This window comes from Myripristis murdjan, chromosome 10 (genome assembly GCF_902150065.1).
Source record: "Myripristis murdjan chromosome 10, fMyrMur1.1, whole genome shotgun sequence".
NCBI lineage: Eukaryota > Metazoa > Chordata > Actinopteri > Holocentriformes > Holocentridae > Myripristis > Myripristis murdjan.
Window position 1 is genome coordinate 15,726,472 of NC_043989.1, and position 23,671 is coordinate 15,750,142.

General features: G+C 42.7%; 1 protein-coding gene across 4 annotated transcripts in view; it reads left to right on the forward strand.

The window, feature by feature from the left end:
• Positions 1 to 2,362: 2,362 nt before the first annotated feature.
• Positions 2,363 to 23,671, forward strand: part of arhgef9a (Cdc42 guanine nucleotide exchange factor (GEF) 9a) — a 43,777-nt gene continuing 22,468 nt past the window's right edge. For 3 of the 4 annotated variants that reach the window (XM_030061701.1, XM_030061702.1, XM_030061703.1), the window contains exons 1-5: positions 2,363 to 2,614; positions 3,890 to 5,578; positions 6,657 to 7,004; positions 8,114 to 8,240; positions 8,482 to 8,585. In XM_030061701.1, coding sequence (XP_029917561.1) covers positions 3,953 to 5,578; positions 6,657 to 7,004; positions 8,114 to 8,240; positions 8,482 to 8,585 — 2,205 coding nt within the window. In that variant the 5' untranslated portion in view covers positions 2,363 to 2,614; positions 3,890 to 3,952. The remainder of the gene's footprint in view (positions 2,615 to 3,889; positions 5,579 to 6,656; positions 7,005 to 8,113; positions 8,241 to 8,481; positions 8,586 to 23,671) is intronic. The other variant, XM_030061704.1, reaches the window with a different exon arrangement.

A 23,671-nucleotide genomic window follows, 5' to 3' on the forward strand; every position in this document is an offset into this window, starting at 1 on the left:
TGCAACACTGCAGTTCTACTCAAATGTCATATTGTCCCAAATGGATTGCAGGTAACATTAAAGTGCTATTAGGATGTGCTTGTTTATGTATTTGTGTGTCTCTGTGTGTGTGTGTGTGTGTCTGTGTGTGTCTGTGTGTTTGTGGCAGTGATGGTGCCATGAGCAGCCAGGCCAGCGAAGAATGCAGATCAGTGCAGAGGGAATGTCAGGAATGTCAGTGTAATTTTATCTAACTCTCCTCTACCACCGGAGGCAACTATTACCTGAACTGAGTGGGCACGATTGGGAGTGTGCAAGAGTGTGTCTTGCTGTTTCTATAAGTTTATGTATTTGTGGCAAGGAATTACAGATACATACAAGCACGGTTGCAGCTTCTCCTCCCAGTCCCCTATACACAGAAAGCCTATACCCATCTATGGGCATGCAGAGTGCTAGACAGTATTTCAGCCACAATGTCCACAAACACCTTATAAACACTGAACACTGAGTCCGACTGAACTCCCAGCTTCTCATATGAGCTACACCTCCTGAATCCAGTTCCCAGGATTTAGTAAGCCATTCATTTGATATCACAACATATCTGCCCCCTCTCCCTCCCTGTCTGGCTGGCTTTTTCACGGCAGCCTCTGTTTTCACTCAGCGGCTTTGACAAAGACTGGTGAAATAATTACAGCTGGGCCTAAACTCAGAGTGTGTTTGTCTCCAGTAATCTCCACCAAGCCCACCGGTGGGGACCGTGTCACAGGAAGAGGAGGAAGAAGTCGATTGTTCTGAAAACGAGAAGCCAATGACATCATTTGAAAGAGCACTATTCACAGTGTTCGGCGCTTGGGGTAAATAGGCAGCAAAGTGAACTAAATGTACGGGACTTGTGAAATATCATTATGAGAGTGCTGTCACTTTGAACACATGTCTGCTTGGAAGACAGATGCTTAATCTCTCTGTCTCTTTCTTTTCACCCTCTCACACACTATTAATCTCTTTCGCTGTCTTCATCTCTCTCTCGCCCTCTCAGTTGCTCTCTCTTCATCTCCCTCGTTCTCACTCACACACACAACACGGTGTGACTGAAGTTATTTTCTAAACCTTGACAGATAGCAGGTCGGTATTATGTCTACGCAGGCCAGATCCGAGCTGAGCCATTTGTCCCGTTTTGTCCAGGATGTCTTTTGTGACGGGAGGGGACAGCAGGAAGACTGCCTGGGTCCTGAGGAAGTGAGTGAGTGTAAGAGGGGAGGAGGGAAGAAGGGAAACAGGGAGAAACAGTTGATACAAAAACATGAGAGTAGATGACGGTTTAAAAAGCTGCCACAGAGCTGTAAGAAAATTCAAACATTTATGTGCATAAAAACAACAACATCCCATCGAGACTACATAAATGGCCACAGTCCTTGTCCATATTAAGATGTTCCATTAGAGGAAAGGTCGGCTGAAGAAGATGAGGTTACTGTAATTCACAGTGACAGCTGTGGATGAGTTATGGGGGAAGTGTAGCATGTAAATCATTGTGTTACTACTACTACTACACCCCGAAGTACCTTAGGCTGCTCCAGGGAGAGGACCAGGGAGCACAGAGTGGCTCCACGGGCAGCAAGGGAAGCATGGACACACAGAGATATTTACATACAGTCAGACAGACTTCCTGGCATTGTCAGCCTGAGAGCGTTGATGTCAGATCCACTCCTTCCTGTGCAGAAGGGAGAACGCCATGCGATGACAATGGGCCCAAAACAGGACAAAGAGGAAATGTTTAAATTTAGGCCCCTTCTCCACCATCTCCTCTTTCACAGCTATGGAGCTCTGGAGCTGTTTAGTTTTAGTGAATTCCTTCAGTTTCTCCCCCCCGTGCTCCCTCTCCCCATTGTGTCTTTTCAATAGAAGGATTTTCACATTCTACGCAAATCCCAAAGGAGGTGCAGCAAGTGAGACCAGAGTTCGGTCAATCACTTGTTTTCACGTGTTCCTTTGTAAATCATAAGTGACAACTCGAATCCATCCAACAAATAAAACAAACAAGACCTTTAAAAGAAGCAGCTGTGATTGTTTACCCTCTATAGCTATTAATTAGACTATAGAAATGACAAACAAATACACAACACATGTCTATAGTGGTATATATCATATTCATATAAAAGGAGATCAGAAAATATATAGAACCAATACTGTTATTTGCGTGCGTGTGTGTGCGTGTGTGTGTGTGTGTGTGTGTGTGTGTGTGTGTGTGTGTGTGTGTGTGTGTGTGTGCGTGCGTGCGTGCGTGCGCGTCTGTCCGTCCGTCTGTCCGCTCGTGCGCGCGTTCCTGTGTATGTGTGTGGTTGCTCTGTCTGCGTGAGAGCTTTTATCACAAATCAGAGTGTCGGCGTCTGCTGGAGCTTACAGGGCAAGAGTTCACCGGGCTGTCGCTAAGTTAGGGAGTTTCTCTCAGTTTGACGAGAGCTGACGAACTTTAGAGGCAAAACCAAACACATGTGATCCACCAAGGAGCCGCTCTCCGCAACATAACTTCAGACTTACTCATGGATATAAAAAAGTTTAACCAGAGCATACAGAGGCGTTTTTACACACTTAGAAGTACTGTAGCGGCGATTCCCTTTTAAAAGGAAGGACTTTTGGGGTAAGTGAACAGTCTTCACAGCTAAATTGTTGCTAAATAGTTTTTATGGCGGATATTATTTGGGAAGCTATTCCCGGTTTCTGAAATGTGTGAATATTTGACAGCGGTTGGTGTCCCGTTTGAATAAACTTCAAACTTCATGAGGGAGTGGAAAATGAAAACTTCATCAGGGACTTGATTCAGGCTCCCTGTTGTTATGTAGCCTACGTTGTTTTAACGCGGTATACACAGCATTAAAAAGTAGAAGAACCCATTTAACGTGCAGTCCTGTACGTTCAGCCGGCAGTATTATTACCGCTTCATGGGAACTGGGTAGCATACCTGGATTTGTTGTCACTGTGAAATACTGAAGTCGAACTACTCCTTGCCAAAGGGTTATTATGATGTTTGTGTGTGTGTGTTTTTAGCAGCTTATACCTGTCATGCAAGCATTAAAACATACAGGGAAATTCATATTTATAAACAAACCTGTTTTTGTTGTGACACTTTAACAAGATCCAAAATTATATCAGATTTGCATGTATAATACAAGGGTTATATGACTAGAAATATCCTGATATTGTTACATTTTTAAATTATTGATTATTTAGGGGTAGTGTGTACAGAGACACTGTAGTCACTTTTATTGCAGTAATCTGTATGACCTCTAAGGTGAGCAGCTCTTCAGTGATGATCCTCATATAATAGCAAAGGAATATGGTTGGGCTATAAAATATCTGCTGCCCCCATATATTGAAGATATTGCTAAACGTGGCTACTTAACATGCAGTGGTTTGGGGCTAACACTTGTCTAGCATCTTCTTCCTCAGAGGAAGCTTGTCTGAGCCGTGATGATGTCACAGACAGAGCAGGCCTGAAATAACCAGACATCTCTGTAGTGAGTGTTTCCATGACAACACAGGCTTCTGGTTTAAATGGTGGACAGAGGACTGTGTCTCAATAATTACTTTGGATAATATGGACCAAATATGGGGGGAGGAGTATGGTGGGTGTTTGTGACTGCTGACTCATGGTGAAAGGACCCTCGAACTAGAACAGCGGCACAAAATAAGACCTTTAAGCCTTTATCTGTTGTCTATACTACATCCAAAATGAGTTGCACGCATAGATATATAATGGCTGTCTACCACCGAAAGTATTTAAAGTTATGTATACGATACCATCTATTTAGCTACTTGCCGAGCAAGTTAAGACAGAATAAGAAAAATTGAAATGACAATGCGGTCAGTTTAATGTCAAGCTTTCCAGAATAATAATGTGGCTTTGTTCCTCCAGGTGTGTGTGAGACAGACGTGATGGCTGTTGGAGCTGATAGCTGACACTATAGAATGAAAGAGGATGGAACAGACAGACAACCCTACCTCTGAGAGCAACAACCCTAATGGGTTTGTCAACCGAGTGTTTAATGTTTCCCTGGATGTGGAGAATGAGACAAGCAGTGTGTATATTCAGGAGACTGGGCCTGGACCTACAGCGGGACAGGGAGAGACCCAGGCTGCCCCTCCTCTGACGCCGGTCAAGGACAGACCAGAGGTCAACCGCAGGGCCCGGGCCACAGGGGGCATTTGGAAGATCTTGACCCGAAAGCGAGCGGTCTCAGAGCTGGAGCGGAGACCCCACTCCATGATCCTCCCTGGGGAGGCTGCCACCCCCAAACTCTCTTTTGCTGACAAAGTTCGCTCTTTCAAGAAGCTTAAATCTCCCTCTGTGTTTAGAGGGAAGACAGGGAAATTGTCCAGTGCCAAGTTCAGCAGCTCCCTGGTTGATGAGGAGTCTTTCTGCCGTGACTTTGGCTCTCCTCTGCAGTCCAGCAGGGGCACGCTCAGAAACCGTGGCAAGAGGCACTCTTACGCTGGCTACACGGCTGAGTTTGACTGCTCGTTTGAAGACATTGACCTCTCAGCTCCGACAGACAGTCACCAGCCTGCCCCAGTGGGAGAGGCTGTGACCCAGAATGGCTGTAAACCATCAGAAAGAGTTTGCTACACTAAAAGAGGCCACAGCAACTCAACCAACTGTAACAACTCTGCCGCAGGCTGTGAAGAGCCTAATGTTAAGGGTAGCCCCAGGACCAACGTCAGGGGAGGGAGGAGACACAAGGGGTCAGATGTGTGGAGTTACCTGAGAAGGATCTCTCTCCTTGGGAAGGCCAATCCCGTCTACTCAGAGAGGAGCTTTGACTCTGAGCTTCACACTCTGGACAAGACTATGGATTCAGACTTTGGCTCTGTAGATTTTGAGTCCGTCAGAGACTTCCAGCCAGTACCCCCAAAGCACTCGGACACCAAAGGTCACTTCGGTGGTTTGTTCAAGTTCTTCAACAGCGTTGCAGAGACAGCCAGAAAATGGCGGACATCATCACGTTCTTTCTCTCCTCCAGAGGGAGAGAGGACTCCGCTGGGCTCCCCACGAGCCCCACAGCGATCTGTGGACAGTGTTCACAGTGTTTCCCTCACTCTCCACAGCGAAGAACATCCAAAACCTCAGCCTATCCCTTCGTCACCAGTGACCCCTAAATCCTCACACTCCAGTAGCTATGACACTGAGGCTCCAGCAGCAGTGAATAGTGGGCGCTCTCCTAAGGTAGTCCTGAAGGCCTTTAGGGCATGCCCAGGGTCGCCCACTGTCAATGGCGTTCAGTGCTTGATTTCAGAGGGTACAGAGAAACATATAGACAGACAGACAAACCACAGGACCGCAGCCATTGTACAGAACAACCTAACCCAACCAGGTCTGAAGACAGAGACAGAAAAAGAAGCTGACGTTGATGTTGTAACGGATCCATTAGACAACGTCTGTCAAGAGGAAAAAGTGGAAGGACGCTCAGGAAATGAGCAGGATTCCAGAGATGCTCCACCTGACTCCCATCAGACAGAGGAAGCAAATATCCAATCACAGGCAGGAGACAAAGAAAGCATATCCAATAGCGTACCAGCATCAGACTCCACAGAGGAAATATTTAAGGTATGTATGTGACATTGAATACAGAATAGGTTTTTGTTAATTATTTGCCACTGAATCTGACAAAGATGTATGTATTTACAAACTCAGTAAATTGTGCTGCTGTAGTACTTTTCAAAGAGAACAGCGTTTCCCCAAATGTCACTGATTTATGCCTTAACCACATTCCATTGCAGCCTTTGTTTACATAATTCACATTGCCAGTGTCATGCATCATGTAACTACTGCATATGGTCAAAATGTCATCATTTATGTAACAATTTTAACCTTGACATTCTTTTGCTTATTAGAATCATCAACAATGTAAACGGTGCCAGAGCTTTAACACATTACCTCATGCTATGAGTGTATGTACTGTGTGCTTGTTCTTTTGCACCATCTGTTGGTGAGAAGGGGAAATTGTGTCAGGGATCACAATGGTGGACACCATACCAGGAGAGTTTGTCCTTTCCTGCTTAGCCAGCCCCCTGTAGCTCGCCAGGAAACCCTGTTTCCCATAGAGTGGGCCATGTGTGACTGTGGTAGCCCTAGAGCTTTGTGACGTCTGCGCTTCATGACAGCACCCCCTCCCTTCTCACTCCAGTCGAGGCATTAGTCATCTCCCCTCTAGTCTCACACCAACAAGTCAGGACACGTTAGGCCCGTCCAACTCCCAATAACAAAATGAGATATGACATCTCAATACTCAGCACACTTTCATAGGGGTTTATTATGCAAGGGCAAGAGCTGTGGGAAAGGGTGTTAAAAGGAGTGTTAATGTACAGTCGTACAGCAATTTAAGAAAAATGATGGCACCACAAAAATCCCTTTCCCTAATCACCAACTGTTGACAAAGAAATCCACCTGTCTTCTGAGGTTTTTTCTTCTCTACAAATTAACTGCCATTAAAAGGGCAGACTGAGGCATGAAACTTCTTACCGCTGCTTTACAATGTAATCAAAATACATGCTGATAAAGCATTTTGAAGTTTACATTTTGATGAATCTATAGAGATAACATTACCCAATCCACCTCCCTTAAGATATATTGTTGTACCTGTCTAAATATGGGCCAGGCTACTGAGTATCTGTGCCTATCACAGCTGTGTGAGCAGATTGCCGGAGGTATGACAGGCTGCAGTGTAGGACAGCCCAACCCAGCAATGTTCCATTCTAGCTCAGGGAAGACCCCTGCACCTCGCAAGCCACCACGCACTCGTCCTCGCCCCGCCTCAGCCGTACTGGACCTTTGGAGGCCCGTCCCAGAGCGAGAACTCTATAACCAGTATACTAAGCAGTATACTGAGGGAGGCTCACTATGTCGGCGGAGACGCAGGCCTGCTCCCACCATTCATCCGGGGCAGAGACGGATGGCCGCTCACTCCAGGCCATGCTCTGTTATAGAGGCCAGTGTTACTAGAGAGACACAGTCTACGGAGCTGCACCACAGAGTAAGATGTCAATTCACAAACACAGGCACGCATGCATGAATGAACAAAAAAAAGCAAATACATAAAGATATATAGGCACACACAAAAAAATGCATGGATGAACACACTGTTAACATATAAACACACATACAAACACATGTATATGATGAAATACACACACACACACATACACACACATTGATATATCTATATATCTATCTTTATCTATATCTGTATATATATATCTATATCTATCTATCTGTCTATCTATCTATATATATAGATAGATAGATAGATAGATAGATATATACATATATATGTATATGTATATAAATACACACACACACACACACACACACACACACACACACATATATATATATATATATATATATATTTATATATATTTCATCCTGGTATTGAAAGAGTCAAAGTAGCAGAGCAGTCTCTGACCAGTAGTCTCTGCCAACTCACTGATAAATATAGCTTTGCCAAGCCCATACTGAATCAAACACACACTACATACTTTGAAGGAGAGCCCAGTACTAACCCCGTATTTAAATACTCACCACTAGCTACAACAATGCATGCATGCTCTGGCCCATTTATAGAGGCCTGTATTTCTGGATGCTGCTTTTCTTTTAGCTCATCTCTCCCTTGCTGTCTCTCTGTCTGTCTCTGTCTCTCTCCCCCTCCCCTAATTCTCTCTCTCTCTCTTTCTCTCTCAATCTTTTTCTTTCTGGCCAATTTTCTGCCTCATCGCTCCCATAAGCTCTACCTCTCGTTGCCCTTACTCAGAGTCACTTCATTTTAACCTGAGAGACCGCCTGGTTGGCATGATGTATAGTCTCTCAAGGTTTGCTGCAGGGCACGCGCAACAACCAGTGCACCAGAATAGACTCGCTGGATGTGAAATACTTTAATTCACTGCAAAAAGGGGACAAGGCAGTAAGGAAGAAATGGTTTTTCATGTGAAGGGCAGGGGAGTGTGTGCGTTCAACCTTGTGTGCGTGTGTGTGTGAGTATATGTGTGTGTGAGTGTGAGTATGTGTATTAAGGTAATTGTGTATGGCTTGGTGGGAGGTCATACACTTGTGAGGTATATGCCCTAACCACTCAGTACCCTCTAGGCCTTGTCTCGTCCCCCGGGGGTGTCACCATTAGAGCCCCCACTCAGGGTTTCTCTCCAGCGGTGCCGCTCCCTTCCTCTGCCCCCCAGCACTCTCACAGCCTTGGCACTGCTTCTACCGCAAACAGGTATGAGTCCGCATTTTTTATTTTATTTTAATATGTACTTAATGATATTCTGTTTCATACTGCAGCAGTGATTTGTTTTGCAGTCATTCATTTGTATTTGGCCTCTCCACTGACACGAGATAAATTAAATTAGCTGAAAATATGACCGACGTCTATGTGTGACAATTGTACAGCTGTCTGTCAGTCATTCATTCGCCTGCCTGCCTGTTTGTCTGTCTGTGTTTTTCTTTCTGTCTCACAGACATGGGTCAGTCATCGTCGTCGGTGCGTCTGCGGTCTGGAGACTCCGGTAGCTGCAGAAGGAGGCTGCTAAGACCTGGCTCAGAACCACTGCAGGTTAACATAGTGAGTCTAACATGCACAGAAATATACAGACCAACCATCCATGCACATATACACATGCACACACACACACATCCCATTCCCAGCACTCACAGAAATGCACGCACACATAGACACAGATTGATCTCGTCACAGCAACTCTCCCCTCTCTCTGTCAGGCTTTCATGGCTTTTAACCTGATTTATATCTTAAAGTGCCTATATACTGCACACACACACATTCCCATACATGCCCTCACTCAGTTTGTTTGCTTGATGGATATAGAGCTAGGCATGAGATAATAGAATTTTTAATTGAATTGGATCCATGACTTTTATAAACAACCTCTTACTGTACTCTAAAGCTCATATTGTGCAGCTTATAAGGTAATGGCCAACTTTTCATCAAATACGAGTGGGACTAGTACATAAAGATGACGGCGTTGTGGATTAATGTCATCCATTTCTGTCAGGCTGTTCCTCATTATGAACTGGGAACCAAACATTTTCGGATGTTTTTCAAACTGTCATCTCCCTTTCGCTAAATCATTTTCATATACCTGGCATGCTGGTGTCCCATGAAATGTGAAACATGTCTTTGTCGCTTGTATAAAATCGGCTTCAGAGCGCATTGCAATAATAATACTCGAGCAGTTAAACCAGGCATTTCAGAATCAGCGCTTTGATGTGCAAGTGGCCCCAGGGGGATTCTACTGGAAGGAGATACAGAGTTCTCTGAAACATCCTGACGGGGCAGTGAATGTTTCTGGGGCTGTGTCCAACAGCTAAACCCACAGAGTTGGGATGCATCGTGCTCAACACTGTATGCATGACTATTTGAGCATACCTAATTCTGTCAGTGTTAAATTCTAAATGCGGGGTTACATCCACTTTGTCGTGTTGTTGTTGTTTTAACGTCACTCACTGCTGCAGGGCATCATGAGTAGCATTTATTACACTGCTTCAATCAAATGTGGAAATTAGCATTTTGTGGTTTTCTAGTATAAAAAGAATTTGTGCCCTTAAATATGTACAACTTCTGTATATTTCAGGAATGAACATGTACTAAGTAGTGTAGTAGTTCGCTGTGGACGATTCAGATTCTACTAATTACTCACAAGGACTTAATTTGAATCGACTGAACTGTTGAGTTAACAACATTTGAGTCTGATTTATTAGAGCCATATTAAAGACAGCGATGCTGTTGACTCGACTGTTGATTTATGAGCACCAGGCTTTCCCCTCTCACAAGATTTATCTTTGCATTGAAATGTGGACATAGTAGCTTTAAAGAGGTGATTCTGCTGCACTTAAACTCAATCAGCTTATAACCAGGACACTCTCTAAAGGCTAGTCCAGGGGTTGCCGGGGATGGAGCTATCAATTTGATTATAACTTATAACTTTTTTTCTCTCTGGTCTAAATAGTGTTTGTGAGCCACTGCACGTTGTTGCCATGACACTCGCTGGCTCCTGTTCATCTTCTTGCTTCTATCTTTAGGCAGCCTTTTTAAGTGTGAGCTAAATAGAGACTGTGTGTGGGTGAGAGAGAGAAAAAGGGGTGGGAGAGAAACAGAGAGGGGAAGAGAGATGTTCCCATTGTGTGTGCGCTTTTGTGTTGTGGCCCTCCCTTGGGGTAGGAGGGGTACCTTTTAATGTGAAATGTGGACAGATAACATTGTGAACATGTTGTGTGTGTTTGAATGGTCAGGGAAGTTCATTTGTATCAGGCTCAACTGATGGGATTTTTAACTATATCTTGTGAGCGTGGAGGTTGCGTGTATATGTGCACAATATGACATAACATGGTAACACAGCTGTAGTGCAGTCACATGGACGGATGATTCTTGAACATGAGAACAGTGTAGCTTTCCTATTTCTGGTAAGTCATGCATTGTTTATTTGGTTTTGATTCCACTTCAGGATTGAATGTGCTGTTTGTGATACAGCTGCCGTGTATGTTACAGTCTTCCTGTGAGGAAGACTACTGGATCCTAGAGGCCGCAGGCAGAGATAGAGCATTCTCACTGCAGTGGATTAACTACTGATGCTGATGCCTCTCTTCTCCCTTTCCTGTCAATGGATTTATAGCCCAGTCATTACCCCACTTCTCCTCTCCTCTCTTCTCCTCTCCTCTCTTTCACCAATAGTAGCGTTAGCAGTCTTTGTTAATTCCTATGCAGATGAGAGAATAACTTCCTGTGTGTTACTGATACTGTGCCTGAAGCTCTGCTGTATACTGATGAAAAAAGGGGGCTGTTTTTGCCCGGGGCTTCACGCGGAATAAAAGAGTTTCAACAGACCACTTGCGCGATTCAGTTTGGGCAAACCTGAGTCCGTCCGGTCCTAATCACATTATGCAACGCCATTTATTATGAACGGATGAGTCAGCAGGCAGTGGATAGCTGGGTAATGATGAAAAAAGGGCAAAATAGATTTGTACAGTTGTGTATGCACATACATACACACACACACACACACACACACGTCTACATTCATATACATGCGGGGAGTACCGCTGCTCATATGTTAATTTAATCACACCATGCACAGAGGCTGTACGTTGCTGATGACCACCTCCCAGAACTAGACCTCACTGACACACTCGCATATTTCTCTCCCCTCTCCCTGTCTCTCCTTCTCTTACACACACACACACACATACACACACTTCACATGCTCTTCTGATGTGTTCAGAATTCATCTGCCAGGGTGCATGAGTCATTGCATTGACAATTTCATTATTTGCTGAGGAATGAATAGCATAGACTAGTAATATCTCTGTCAAACAGACTGTGAATGTGTAGCATTTGTTTCACCCCTAGCTTTATTTCAGTACCTTGCCATGGGAATAGGTCTTCCTCAAAATAACTATGTATGTACAGTCCACATTCTGAGCTACAGGCAACCTAGAATCCTCCATCAGTGTTCACTCAGTGGTGTTCGCCTGCCAAGGTACAGGCTTGTATCCACAGTGACTTGCTGCAGCTACCAGCTAATACTGTTTTGGAGAATGTGGTGGGCTATGATAAATAATAGTGCTGCTGACTGAATCTGAGCAGGTGGGTGTGTCAGATCCTCTCCAGACTGGTTCTTCCAAAGAATGTGTTTCACCCTGTCAGGTGTCTATAGCTGTGTAGGTGTGTGTGTGTGTGTGTGTGTGGCTCCGTGTTTATGTGTGCGTTGCATGTATGTGTTATTTGTTTCTGTGTGTGTGTGTGTGTTAGAGAAAGTGAGAGACAGAGAGGCTCAGGGCCTTTTCTCTTATATAACCGTTGAGAGGGTTTCCTTTGCTCCCTACAAAAGCCATTTCCACTTTTTTTTCAGATGGCTGCATGCTCTCTGGGACTGGAGGCACATTGTGCTATGCTAATTCTCTGACTCACTGGTGTATCCTGTTTTAACTCTGTTTTAACTCTGTGTTCTGTCCAAACATGCATGTCTGCACATGCACACGTGTGTTTTTGCGCTTTAGTAAGTGCACATTCTGGTGCATAGCAACCAGCAAAGCCTTCCCTCCATCCTCACTCTGTTAGTCGCATTTATATCGCATCATTACCACAATTTAGCAGTGGCCATAAAGTGGTGGGCGATTTCAGTAATGTCAAAGCATGCAGTGATTTTGTTATGATATTATTCTGAGGCCTGAGGCAACCCAGTGCTTGTTATCCTGCATCAGATATATCGTTTGTGATGGTTTTTCAGGGCTGCCTAGGTGATTTTACCCACAGTCATCAAGTTCAAGTGCTTATGTCATATACTGTTTATTTTCATGGCTATTATTTGACAGGTATATCCTGAAGATTAAGCCTCAAGTCAACAAATGGAATAGCGCCATCTAGGGATGAGCAGTATGCTGTTCTTATATCATCACTGGTTAAGATTTTGGCATGATGTGTGTTCACAGACTATGGACTTTTGTAATACATTCTGGCAGCCTGCAATTTATGGGGTAAATTCCATTACTAAATTTTATGAATTCACAGGTTTCACTAAACCTTTCACTCAAGTATCTGTGTAACTTTCCCACTAATCTGAAAACGGCATCTCATTCGAGTGTGTTGTCGAGAACAAACAAAAAGACTTATTGTTATTGTAGAAAACACATTACAAATTGAGCACACGTGAACAAACATTGCCCTGGGAATGAGGGTGATAAGTATCTCCATTCATCACCCTTCTCAATACATTAATCAGACTTCATAAGGGGTTATCAGCCAGATGCTTTGCCAACACATGCAGGCAAGGTTCTGCCAACTGTTGACGTGGGGATCGAGTGTGTGATGCGTCATTTGTTGGTGCCTCTTAAAATGAGCCAGCTCGATCTGCCTTCTTGGAAATTGCCTACAAATGGTGCATTATTGATTCATCATTTTCAGCCAGGGGAACTGTCGCGTCCAGCTTGAAAGAAACAACCTACCACTGTGTCCACAAACACAACTCTCAAACTGTGAGGTGACATCTAATCTGACTGGTCAGAAAAAGCCCGACAGAAAGGAGGGGGGGCAGTGGCACAGCAGAGAAGCACAGATGACAGCCCCAAAGATGAAAGCTGAAATCTGTATTTTTATTTTTATTTTTTTGAGATATTGTTGTGATGCCTATGACTATGGTAAAACACTGAAACAGGCACATTTGCCATAGCTGGAGGCCTACTCCATACCGTGCTATTTGAAAGTGTCCAAAGTACTAATGGTCATGTCAGGTTGCACCTCTCCTGGTTGACAGTGTCAGTAAAGTATGTTCAAAACAGAGCAGTTACACTATAAACCAGATGAACCAACCAACCACAGAAATTTTACAGGCAGTACAGACAGGTGTTAGCAATGGTCACATAAATTACTGTGAACCTGTTGTCCCATCAACATGTTTACATCACCCCAATGCTGTTTTACTTTAAAATTTCAACACTTTAGTAAATAATATATTTGTGTTCATGTTGTCTGGTTGGTCGATGGCATTTTCACTTTGCTGTAGATATGAGATGCTCTCTCATGTGATGCTGTTGGAACGACAACATGCAGAAGGTTATGGAATTCAGCTTTAATACCTAGAAAGAAATAGTAAGAGCTTGTTTTTTTTTTTCTTTCCATCCTCTCTCTATTTTTTCTTGGCACCCATCCATTGGGGCCAGTTACTGACAAGTAAACTGGCCCAGGTCCAGATCTTGATTGTGGTCACATTTGTTGATTGTTTAAGCACTGAAAATGCTATATAAATAAAGATATGGATTTTTATTAATGTAGTGGCCCTGCGCCATTGAGCAATCTTTATTGTCAGGCCCTGAGACAGCATGGAAGCCTGCCCAACGCTGTGGTTATTTTAGGGTGAGTCTTTTCACTCATTTTTGTTCATAAATAAATAAATTCAGTAATTTATTTCTTTATAATTAACAAAAACATAAATATTATGACACCAGGTCATTGCAGAGGGGGTGAGGGCCTGAAGCATAACCTACAGGCCACACTGAGACACAAGAAACTGTTATGGGAACACAGGTTGGAACGGAGAGAAAAATGCTCAATTACAAATACAAACAGTGACCTTTCAGCACTATTTCACCAGTAACTTGTGCAAACCTCAGTCAATAAAGGATGAATATGTCTTGGAGATTATAAGCAGGGCAGGCAACCAATAATATGCTATCTGACAAATATTTCTGAGATAAAAATAAATGTGCAGTTTAACATTCATTGATGTTGTGGTGCTCATGAAACCACACAGCCATATACACTATCAGGTCCCACATTATTATCCCCCACACACGACAGCAAATTGTATGTGCTCAAACCAATGGAACTGGCAGGCCACACATGAATACAATAGACGCGGCTGTCTAACTCAATACATAAGCAGCAATAAACGACACAAATTTTGAACCAGGCCAGCTGGCCAGCATCTATGACAGTAAAAGCCCTTTGTAATCACAAAAAAATGAACACCCAGTGGCTGCCATATGATTCCACATCCAATGTAGCAATCCAGCAAAAAAGGAAAGAAGATCCAAATGGTAGCTAGCTATATCCAAATGAAACACCATAATGTCCATAAACTCAAACTCGAGGACACTAGCCAAACTATACTAGACGTCTAACTCCACATTCCTCGTCTAGAAATGAAATGCTTTTGCTGCCAAAAAAAAAAAAAAAAAAAACAGCATTTGCACAGGACAGGGGGAAGGGGAGGCGAAGGGAAGATGGGGGGAAAGGAAGAGAGGGGGACAGTAAATCTGCCTGTTGATTTCACATATTTCACTAATGCAATTATCGGTCAAATCCTGATGTTTTCACACTTTTATTGTCATGAAACACAGCGAGGGAGACAGAAATGAAGCAGACAGGCTCCTAGCTTTCTAAAAAAAATCACTAGCTAAAACACACCTAAGATTTACACCAGCAGCAGCCCTACTTAAGGGGTTTCCATAGATTCAGTGATTCAGTGACAGTGCAGCCCAGCTACAGCAGCCCTGCTGGTGGTGTTTGTAGCAAACATGTACAACCCCTCTCTGTGTAGCTTGAGGTAACCACTGGGCCTGGAGCAGGGCTATTTGAATTTTGAGAAAATAAATGACTATGCAAAATTCCATTTTGTATGTCATTTTACTGCATATTTTGACCAAAGAAAGCTTTTATTTGAGAAAATCCTGATTTGTTTTTGTCTTGTGAAGGGAACAGGTTAAGATAGCCCTTTAAAGAGGAGTTAGTTTATTTTAGTGAAATATCCAGAAAGGGTATGGAAGAGAAGACAGAGCATCTCTCTTTGTGCCAACAAGTTCCAAATGGGGCAAGAAAGGCAAAAGACATGTTTGTTTTGATGAAAAGCTGTTATTTATTTATTTATTCATTTATTTATTTTTGAACAGAATGCTCTCTTCCTGCTGTTTATACACAGGTTTTGTATTTTGTATGTCTGTCACTTCTGTCACTGCTGCTACAACATTTTGTGATGAAATTGATAATACTTGTGTATTTTTTTTAATTTACAATCTCATACAAATGATTTAAGTGCTGCTCATCCATAAGAGCTCATCCAAAATTGAGTCTTGAGCATGAAACAAGTTGCTGAAATACCCCTGAAAATCTTCTCTTGTGTTTAACAAACTCCATTTTAAACATTTTAAAAACCTTTTTCTTGTGTTGGCATATGTTTTATTTGCAGACTGGAAATTGTGTAATGTGCTGTTACCATTTGGACCACCTTTTGTAGTCCAAAATATTTATTTATTTATTTATTTGAGTAACCTTGTTAAATGTCCATATGTTTACTTGAGAATTTTATAGTATGTTCTTCAGTAAAACAGTCTTTTATGAGCTCAAAAGAACTTTCTCCATCATGTAGGTAATGGGTCACAGTTGCCATTTGGGTCATTTTTGGATCACACACAGATTCTTAATAATAATGATTTACACTCTAGAGAAACTGCATATTTGAGCTTTTTTACTAAGCTGCTGTTTTATTGGTGTGCAAGTAAGTAAAATAAATCAAGTAAAGTAGCAGCACTCTGAATACACTGCACAACAGCTCCAACTGTGGTCCCTACGCCCCTTCTCTACAGCTCTACAGTAATGAGACAGAAGCTATCTGCCTGTACAGTGTCCTGCTAGTTAGAGTGTGTCCTGCAGGCCTGCTCGAAAGATGGGGTGGATTTTTCTGGCAGCTGCCACTTCATGTATGTATTATTTAGCTTAACTTTCTATCTCTGACCTCCCTGGCTCCCTGGTACACCACATGTCTGAGAAAACCCTCCATCACACATTACTCAACCTCTCCCTCCTTGTATCTCTTCCCCATTCCCCCTCTCCATCCACCTCAGTCTCTGTCTCTGACCTCAGAGCTAGTCATTTCTCCCTCCATCATTCCCATCTCTGTTTTCTCCTCTCAGCAGCGCCCTGCCTCCCTCCTCTTCCTCACCTCATCTTTCCCTCATTCACTGCATCCCCCTATCTGTCCCTCCCATTAGGCATGTGAAAACACTTGCTTCCTGGGGCCTGCTGTGAGTTTGCATTTGTGTGCATATGCGTATGATGAGTTTGCATGTGCACGTGCCCATATGTGTGTTAGACGTTTAGCCTGTCACTGACTGTTCCTCAAAACTAGAAGATATCTGCAGGTGGACGAGAGCTTCTGATAGGAGGACTTATCAACAGGAGGTATTATACTGAGCAACAGAATGCCGAACATCCCTGCACCCAAATACCGTTTCACTGCAGAGTTTTGCATTTCAATCCGGTGTTCTGCTTTTGAACTGTTGGGGCGTGTAAGCAGTTAGAATGTAAAATCATTTTAGCTGTGAGGACAGGTGGAGCTGCAGCTCTTTCATAACCAACTCCCTTTTATAGCAAGTTTCACATCTGTAGCATCTAGTGAGGGTGGGGTCGATCAGGATGGGCTCTCTCCTTAGTTCTTTTCCCAACTGGGGCTTTGCACTGTGTCTCAGATGGTGTCCCTAACCACGTGGGAGATATCACAATAGAGATGGAAATGTGCATTTTTCTGGTCTGATAGGCAAATATTAACAAAATTTAACAAATTGTGTATATCATTGTGCCATCCTGACAGCTCCAGCTTGAATGGGAAGGTCCCACCATGTGTCACAGTGTGTGGGGCCGCAGGTGGCTAGCGGTGCTCTGATGAATGGTGACACCAATGGGCATGCTCAGTTCCACTGCCATCACTGTGGATGCACACTGAAGCACTGCTGGCTTAGGCAACTAGCAAACTACTACCATAGGTGACTTTATTTCACGGTGCAACTCCACACCTGGGCTCTGAGAGGCCCAACCTGTGGGATTTATTCGAGCACACACTGGTATCTGTGCAGAACAGAAACAGAGGTGAAACAGCAGACTGCATTTTCAACATATTATAACATCATTTCTTTTTCCTTGCAATTTTTTGAAACTGCTGAACTACAGTATTCTCTTAAGAGAACTCATTACAGTGTCTTTAAGCAGAACCCCTGTTTCTCCACTATGGAGAACATAACAGGAATTACAAACTCAGAGACCACACCTTTACTTATGAGTCAACAGCATTTCAGATTATTGAAGGTTTGACTATTTAATGATGGATATTAAAATGAATAAGATCAGCATCATGGATTGTGTGTCTTACACCAGTCAGATAAGTGAAGGAGCTGACTTTATGGTTGAGTGAAGAAGTCGGCATGATGCATGTGTGTGGAAACAGACTGGACAGAGTTGAGCGACGAACAGAAAATGCTGATTTGATTTGATCAAAGGAAGAGTGGTGAATATTCGATAGGTAATCAAAATCACAGGTGCTGCTTTTGCCCACAGTGAAAAGATAGAGCAGATGGATAAATGCGAGCCAGGGTACCATCTCCTATCGGGATTATGCTATGATTATATTTTTGGATACACCTTGACTCACAACCTTTAGATGCACTGCCCTCATCTTTATCTGTATCACAATCCAGGTGGGGGATCATGTGTAGCCAAGTCTGCGTCATCAGCAAGCTTAAATAAAATCCCCCCCACCCCCCAGTGCTTTCAATATGACTGAGATATATTTTTAATACAGGTAGGGGAGAGTGAGGAGATAGATATGCTGGGGTTGTGTCTGTGTTGCATGTTTTCCCCTGCTAAAAGCCATGCATGTCACAATTAACCTACTTTCTCTTAACACAGAAAGGGGAATTTGCAAGCTGGTGGGTCATAATAGTTGAGTTAATATTTTATGGTTCTGCTTGCAAGCTTCTCTCCAACACCCAGTTTTGGCCCATTAAATGAGAGATTTTAATCTTTCCCTAAATTCTGACAGTGTATATACAAAGACACTGTGTTCTCAGTTTCTTTCTCTCTATCTCTCTCTCTCTCTCTCTCTGGTAGAATTGCACAAGTATGTCATACAAATTCAGTGGGGGCAGGGATGAAGAACACAGTTTGAGGGCAGAGTCATCTTGTTCTGCTGTCTCAGGAACAACAGAAACGGGTTTATCATGAAAGATAATTAATTATTATCGGTCCCATGGCTATTCATCATGTTCCAGCAGTCTCATTCCCTTTCCATGTTTCCTTTCGTGAGTGCTTTTCAGCCTTTTCCCCTCAACACTCCTCCAAGACAGTCTCCTAAATTAAGGATCTGACAAGAGACAATTAAACAATGTAATAGATGAATATGGATGTTTTTCCTGAAGCAATTCAGTCCTGAGGATCTAGGCGGAGATTTGTGGTATCTTTAACCATGATGTCTCCACCCTCACTCACTGGCATGACCCACTCATTTAGTCTTACACACTTTCTTGACTTTCTCTATTCTCTGACCTACTGACTGGCCATCATACTACCAGCCAAACTCAGTTGAACGAATAAACAGCTGATGCCTGAACAATGGTGACAGCTGTGTTCAGGAAGAGTCCAGCAATTTATTTTTAGGCGTTTTTGTGGCTGCAAGGCATGGGAGGAAACAGGAAGTCAGTGTGGTTGTGGGGATGGGAGGGGAACAAAAGAACTGGAGCTGACTGGAGCGGAAATGGGTGTGGTGGGCTTTCCCTCCCATTAGCCAGCCATTGGCCACAGATCGCTGAAATTTGTAGTTCACTGTGAGGGAGAGCCATTCTGAAGAGCTTTAGCACACTGGCTAAAGGCCAGACCAGTGGAATTAAAACTGACCTCAAATTAGAGCCACTGTTGGAATTAAAATTCATCGACGTAGATTATCTCGTTAAGATCTGACCCCGGATCAGACCAAGATCATGCAGAAGTATGTAGTCTGTGATGTTTAATGCAGACCTATATTCTTTTGAAACAGACTGTGTATAATTCAGCCTGTGCGTTTGAACAGTTTGGCTGTGTACGTGTAAATGACTGAATGACAAGCATTATTCATCTTGTTTACAGAACAATATTAAAGAAACAATGCACTCATTAATTAAGTTGAGAGTGTTTGAATCGCCCAGTTCTTTCATGTTGTACCACTCCTTCAAATGAGGGGGAATTTAAATTCCCAGTATCTTCTGTGTCAAGCTATACATGTTTACTTACATGCCTGTCAGTATGGTAACGCCTAATAATCAATAGCTGGGTTTAAATGGACCCTAATATTCCACTAATAATCAGAATAATAGCCGAATCTGAATAAAATGCCTTATAAAACCACCTAAATTGGCAGAGACTGCTCTGATCTGTCCCAATCAGAAGGAATGTTCAGTTGGATTGACAGGAGTGGTGTAAATCGTTGATAATATTTTCAATAGGAAAATATTAGTGCCCGTTAACCATGTAAATGCTTAATCTGATCATCTCTCGCTGGTAGGAGTAAATATATTATTATTGCACATGTTTGTCCCACGTGCGGGGTAACATCAGGCAACATGATGAGTTTCCAGGGGGAACAAAAGCATGGCAGTAGCAAAACACAACTGGTCTCTGGCTGATACAACTTTTTTGTTGTAAAGATTACATTTTTAAAGGATTGTTGAACGCCTCCGTTGTCGAAAGGCTCTAAACCACGAGTTGTTTAAACAAGTTGTCTGAAAAGATGAACAAAGCCATAATCCACCTATTCATCATCCAAATCAAAAATCACTGGAAAAGTTTGAAGCCTGCCTATTATATTGCTATGAGTCAAAATGGAAAATGCTTCTTATCAGATCACTTTATTTTGCATCCATGTAAACAGTTAAGCTGGAATCTCTAATGAGAATGATTTCAGTCAGGTTGAAGAAATATTGCCCAAGTAACCATAGCTAGTGAGATTAATATTCCAGCATAGATAGGCACAGACCATGGATTGATGCTCAGGTGCACAAAAGTGTTAGTTTGTAGTTCTAGAAGTGAGCCACCGTTTTTGAGCCAAAGGTTCCCTGGCCAGATTTAAGGTGCTTTTTTGCCAAAGTGTTTCAGTTTATACAGAAACTAAGGTATGTGGTTAACATCAGTCTCAAGAGAGTTTTAGGTTTTGTTCTATGTCGCAAGTTACACCTATTAAAATATCACCCCCCCCCCCAAATTTAAGTCGTTATGTGCTTTAAAAAATTTAATTGCTAACAAGTTGCTATACTGAAAGTTCAAGGGCTGTTGGAATAATTACATGTCATTACATCAAGTACGCTAACTCACATTCTCGCTCTGCTGCTCTGTGCCTATATTAACTGCATGTGTGGTTCAAAAATTGAAAGAATGTAATAGCTGTACTGAACACAATGTTTAAGTCTCATAAACCTCTGGTTGAGGCAGATCTTATTTTCTTAAATTTTTGAAAACCCTATAAAAAAAAAAAAAAAATCTTTGGAAATCTGCCGTGGGAACCTATGGTTGTAACTATCTAAGTAACTTCCAGGCTGGATGAAAACACATTTATAACACTCCATAGCAGCACAGCACCCCAATTATGATTCACAGATTGCATCCACTCTTGATGCCTTGCCATTGCAGAGCTGTTTATCTGCAGTACTTTAGCAAACTCAGCTAAGAAGATGGGCCTCAGCCCTCCAGAATTTTCCAGCGCTGCCTTCAGGCCAGTTAGTGTGTTGGGACTCAAAGTTCTCAAAATGTTAATGTCACCCTCCAATAATGTCCCCAGTTGAGGTCAGCATTTCCCCACTCCTGCTGAGAACTGGCTGAGCAACATCCTGCCTTCCCCTCCTGAGTTGTTTAATGGTTTGTTTTGAAATTTGTGGAAATTGATCACTCTGTCTCTCTCTGTCCACACCTGGGCTTGCACCTACAAACTACAGGAGCCAGAGCCTTATTGGCTTGCCAGTGCCTCACTGCTGTATCAAGAGGTCACGGTGATATCCAGACACAGAGGGCCTTGACTTTTGGTTTGCAGCTCACGTCACTTTCAGTTTCCACTAGAGGATTCTTGGGTTGTTACCATAACAGGGGCCAGCCACATTTTGGCCACAGGTCCCACCAGCTGCTTCCACAATGGAGAATTTGCACAGGGTCCAGAAGTCACTGGGGTAAAGGACATCTGGCCTGTTCTGCGTGTCTGTTGCCATCTTGACTCTGATCTCAATAAATTACACAAAAACGGATGGAGGGATGGATGGAATAATTTCCATAGGGAAATTACACATAACGGCAGTGTGTACTATGTGGCAGAAAATGTTTGTATGTCAGCAAAAAGGGACACACATTTTTTCGTTCCCGATTAAAAGTTTAGAAGAAAATATCTCATACTCTTCTTATGTACTAAGCATACACCGGCCCATTCTGTAGTTCTCCACCACAGTTTACTTGCCTTTCTTTTTTTGTTTGTTTCTTTGTTTTGTTTTTGTTTTCCTTAACCCTACCTATAGTGCATCCCTCAGTATCCCCTTTCCATTCTCATGTTAATCAATATTACAACCATATTCTCATACCAGAATATAAATCCAGTGGATGTTTTTAAGACGACCTGTGTTTGAGGACTGACCTCACTCCGTTGCATTAGAGCCAAAAATTTGCACAAGCATTTGAATCCACTCTGTCTTGCCACACGAATTCTCCAGACTGATAATTGAAGTTAAATAGGATACTTATTTTTGGGTAAATGCATGCTTTGTGTCAGCCCACTGGACATTTGATGTAACACATCTTTCAATCCAAGAATATCAGCATAGCCCTTCAAAAGCCTGAAACCTCAGTTGAACCCTAGTTATAATATCACAAAGCCCTCATAATGATGTATCATCGTAATTAGCTGCATCTGTGCTGTTCTGTATGTAGCTCACATATATACATGGTCAGTTGAAGTTCACAATTATTTACCATGTAATTCTCCACTGGTGGGAAATGTGCAGACATTTTTACAAACACTCTCTCTGTGCTGTATATGTATGAGTGTATTAGCATGGTGTCTGTGCAGATTTAGACTTTCAGATGTGACCTTTGTTGTCTAAATGTCAGGGAGATCGGAGAGGAAGCCCACAGAGGCAGGGCAGGCTTATGTAATCTGCTCACTCCACTTCACACACACACAAGTGTGTGCTCACACACAGACAGACAGACACACACATACACACACACACACACACACACACGTATTACATATACACACACACATGCATAGACACACACAAACACACACAGACACACAAGGCAGAATCAAGCTTGTTTGAGGAAGGTTGTCATATCTGAGCTGTGATGCTTCATCCAGCTCTCTGCAGCTCACTGAAAGCCTGGCTTTCTTGAGCCTTTGCTTTTATCAGCATGTATGTGCAGAAAGTGCCTTGGAAATTATTTATGGTTTTAAAAATACTGATATGGTGTGCACCTTTGGTTTTATTCTTTTAAACGTATCCTGAGATCTTTTAATCCATCCCAAAGCTCTCCACTGAATATGAAGACAGACTGTGCTTTGGCAGTGGGTGGGGTGGCAGGGGGGGTGCCGATATATTCCTGCATGAATTCATTCATGACCATCTTGTGCTACCCTCATGATCTGCCAACAATGTGAGGCACGGGCACCGGGGCAAATGCTGTAGGCTAGGACGCGCTCATGTGTAATACAATATTCGCCTTCAGTATCACAGTGAACATACTGGCCAAAATAAGGATGTGCTTGCCAATGGCAAGCACGTGCACAGATGGGAGCGGGAGCCACTTTACCCTGTCACTCGCGACGTTGAGCCTTGATAACTCTCTCAATTTTTATTCTGGAATGACACCATTCTCAACACAAACAACTACAAATGTGAAGCTGTTAAGTAACTGTGGTGTTAAAACTTGACTGCACATCTTTGCAAGGTGACCCTTGACTTTTAGGAGTCATGTGGCCATGCCAAATGTTTAGGGTATATGCTCATATCCAACATATTCAAATGTTCAATCATTTATAAGCCCTGTTAGGTCACACTTTGGCTTCTCAAAATCTCATAGGTATTGATTTTGAAAAATATTCATTTGATTATATTTTTTCCTAAGAGATAATCACAATCTGCTACGCACTATGTGTCTTGAGACAGTTTTTGATTGGGGGACCACCTTTGATTATGCTCTAAACAAAATGGGTCTATGAAGATGAAGGTAAATATGTTTCTTATGTTCTTCTATTCAGTGTTTTTACTTAAGAGCTAGTTCTATGTATTTCTTTATCAGGGATGTGATGGAAATTTTTGACATGAAATTTCCAAAGTCAAGAACTTGACAGTACACATCATGAA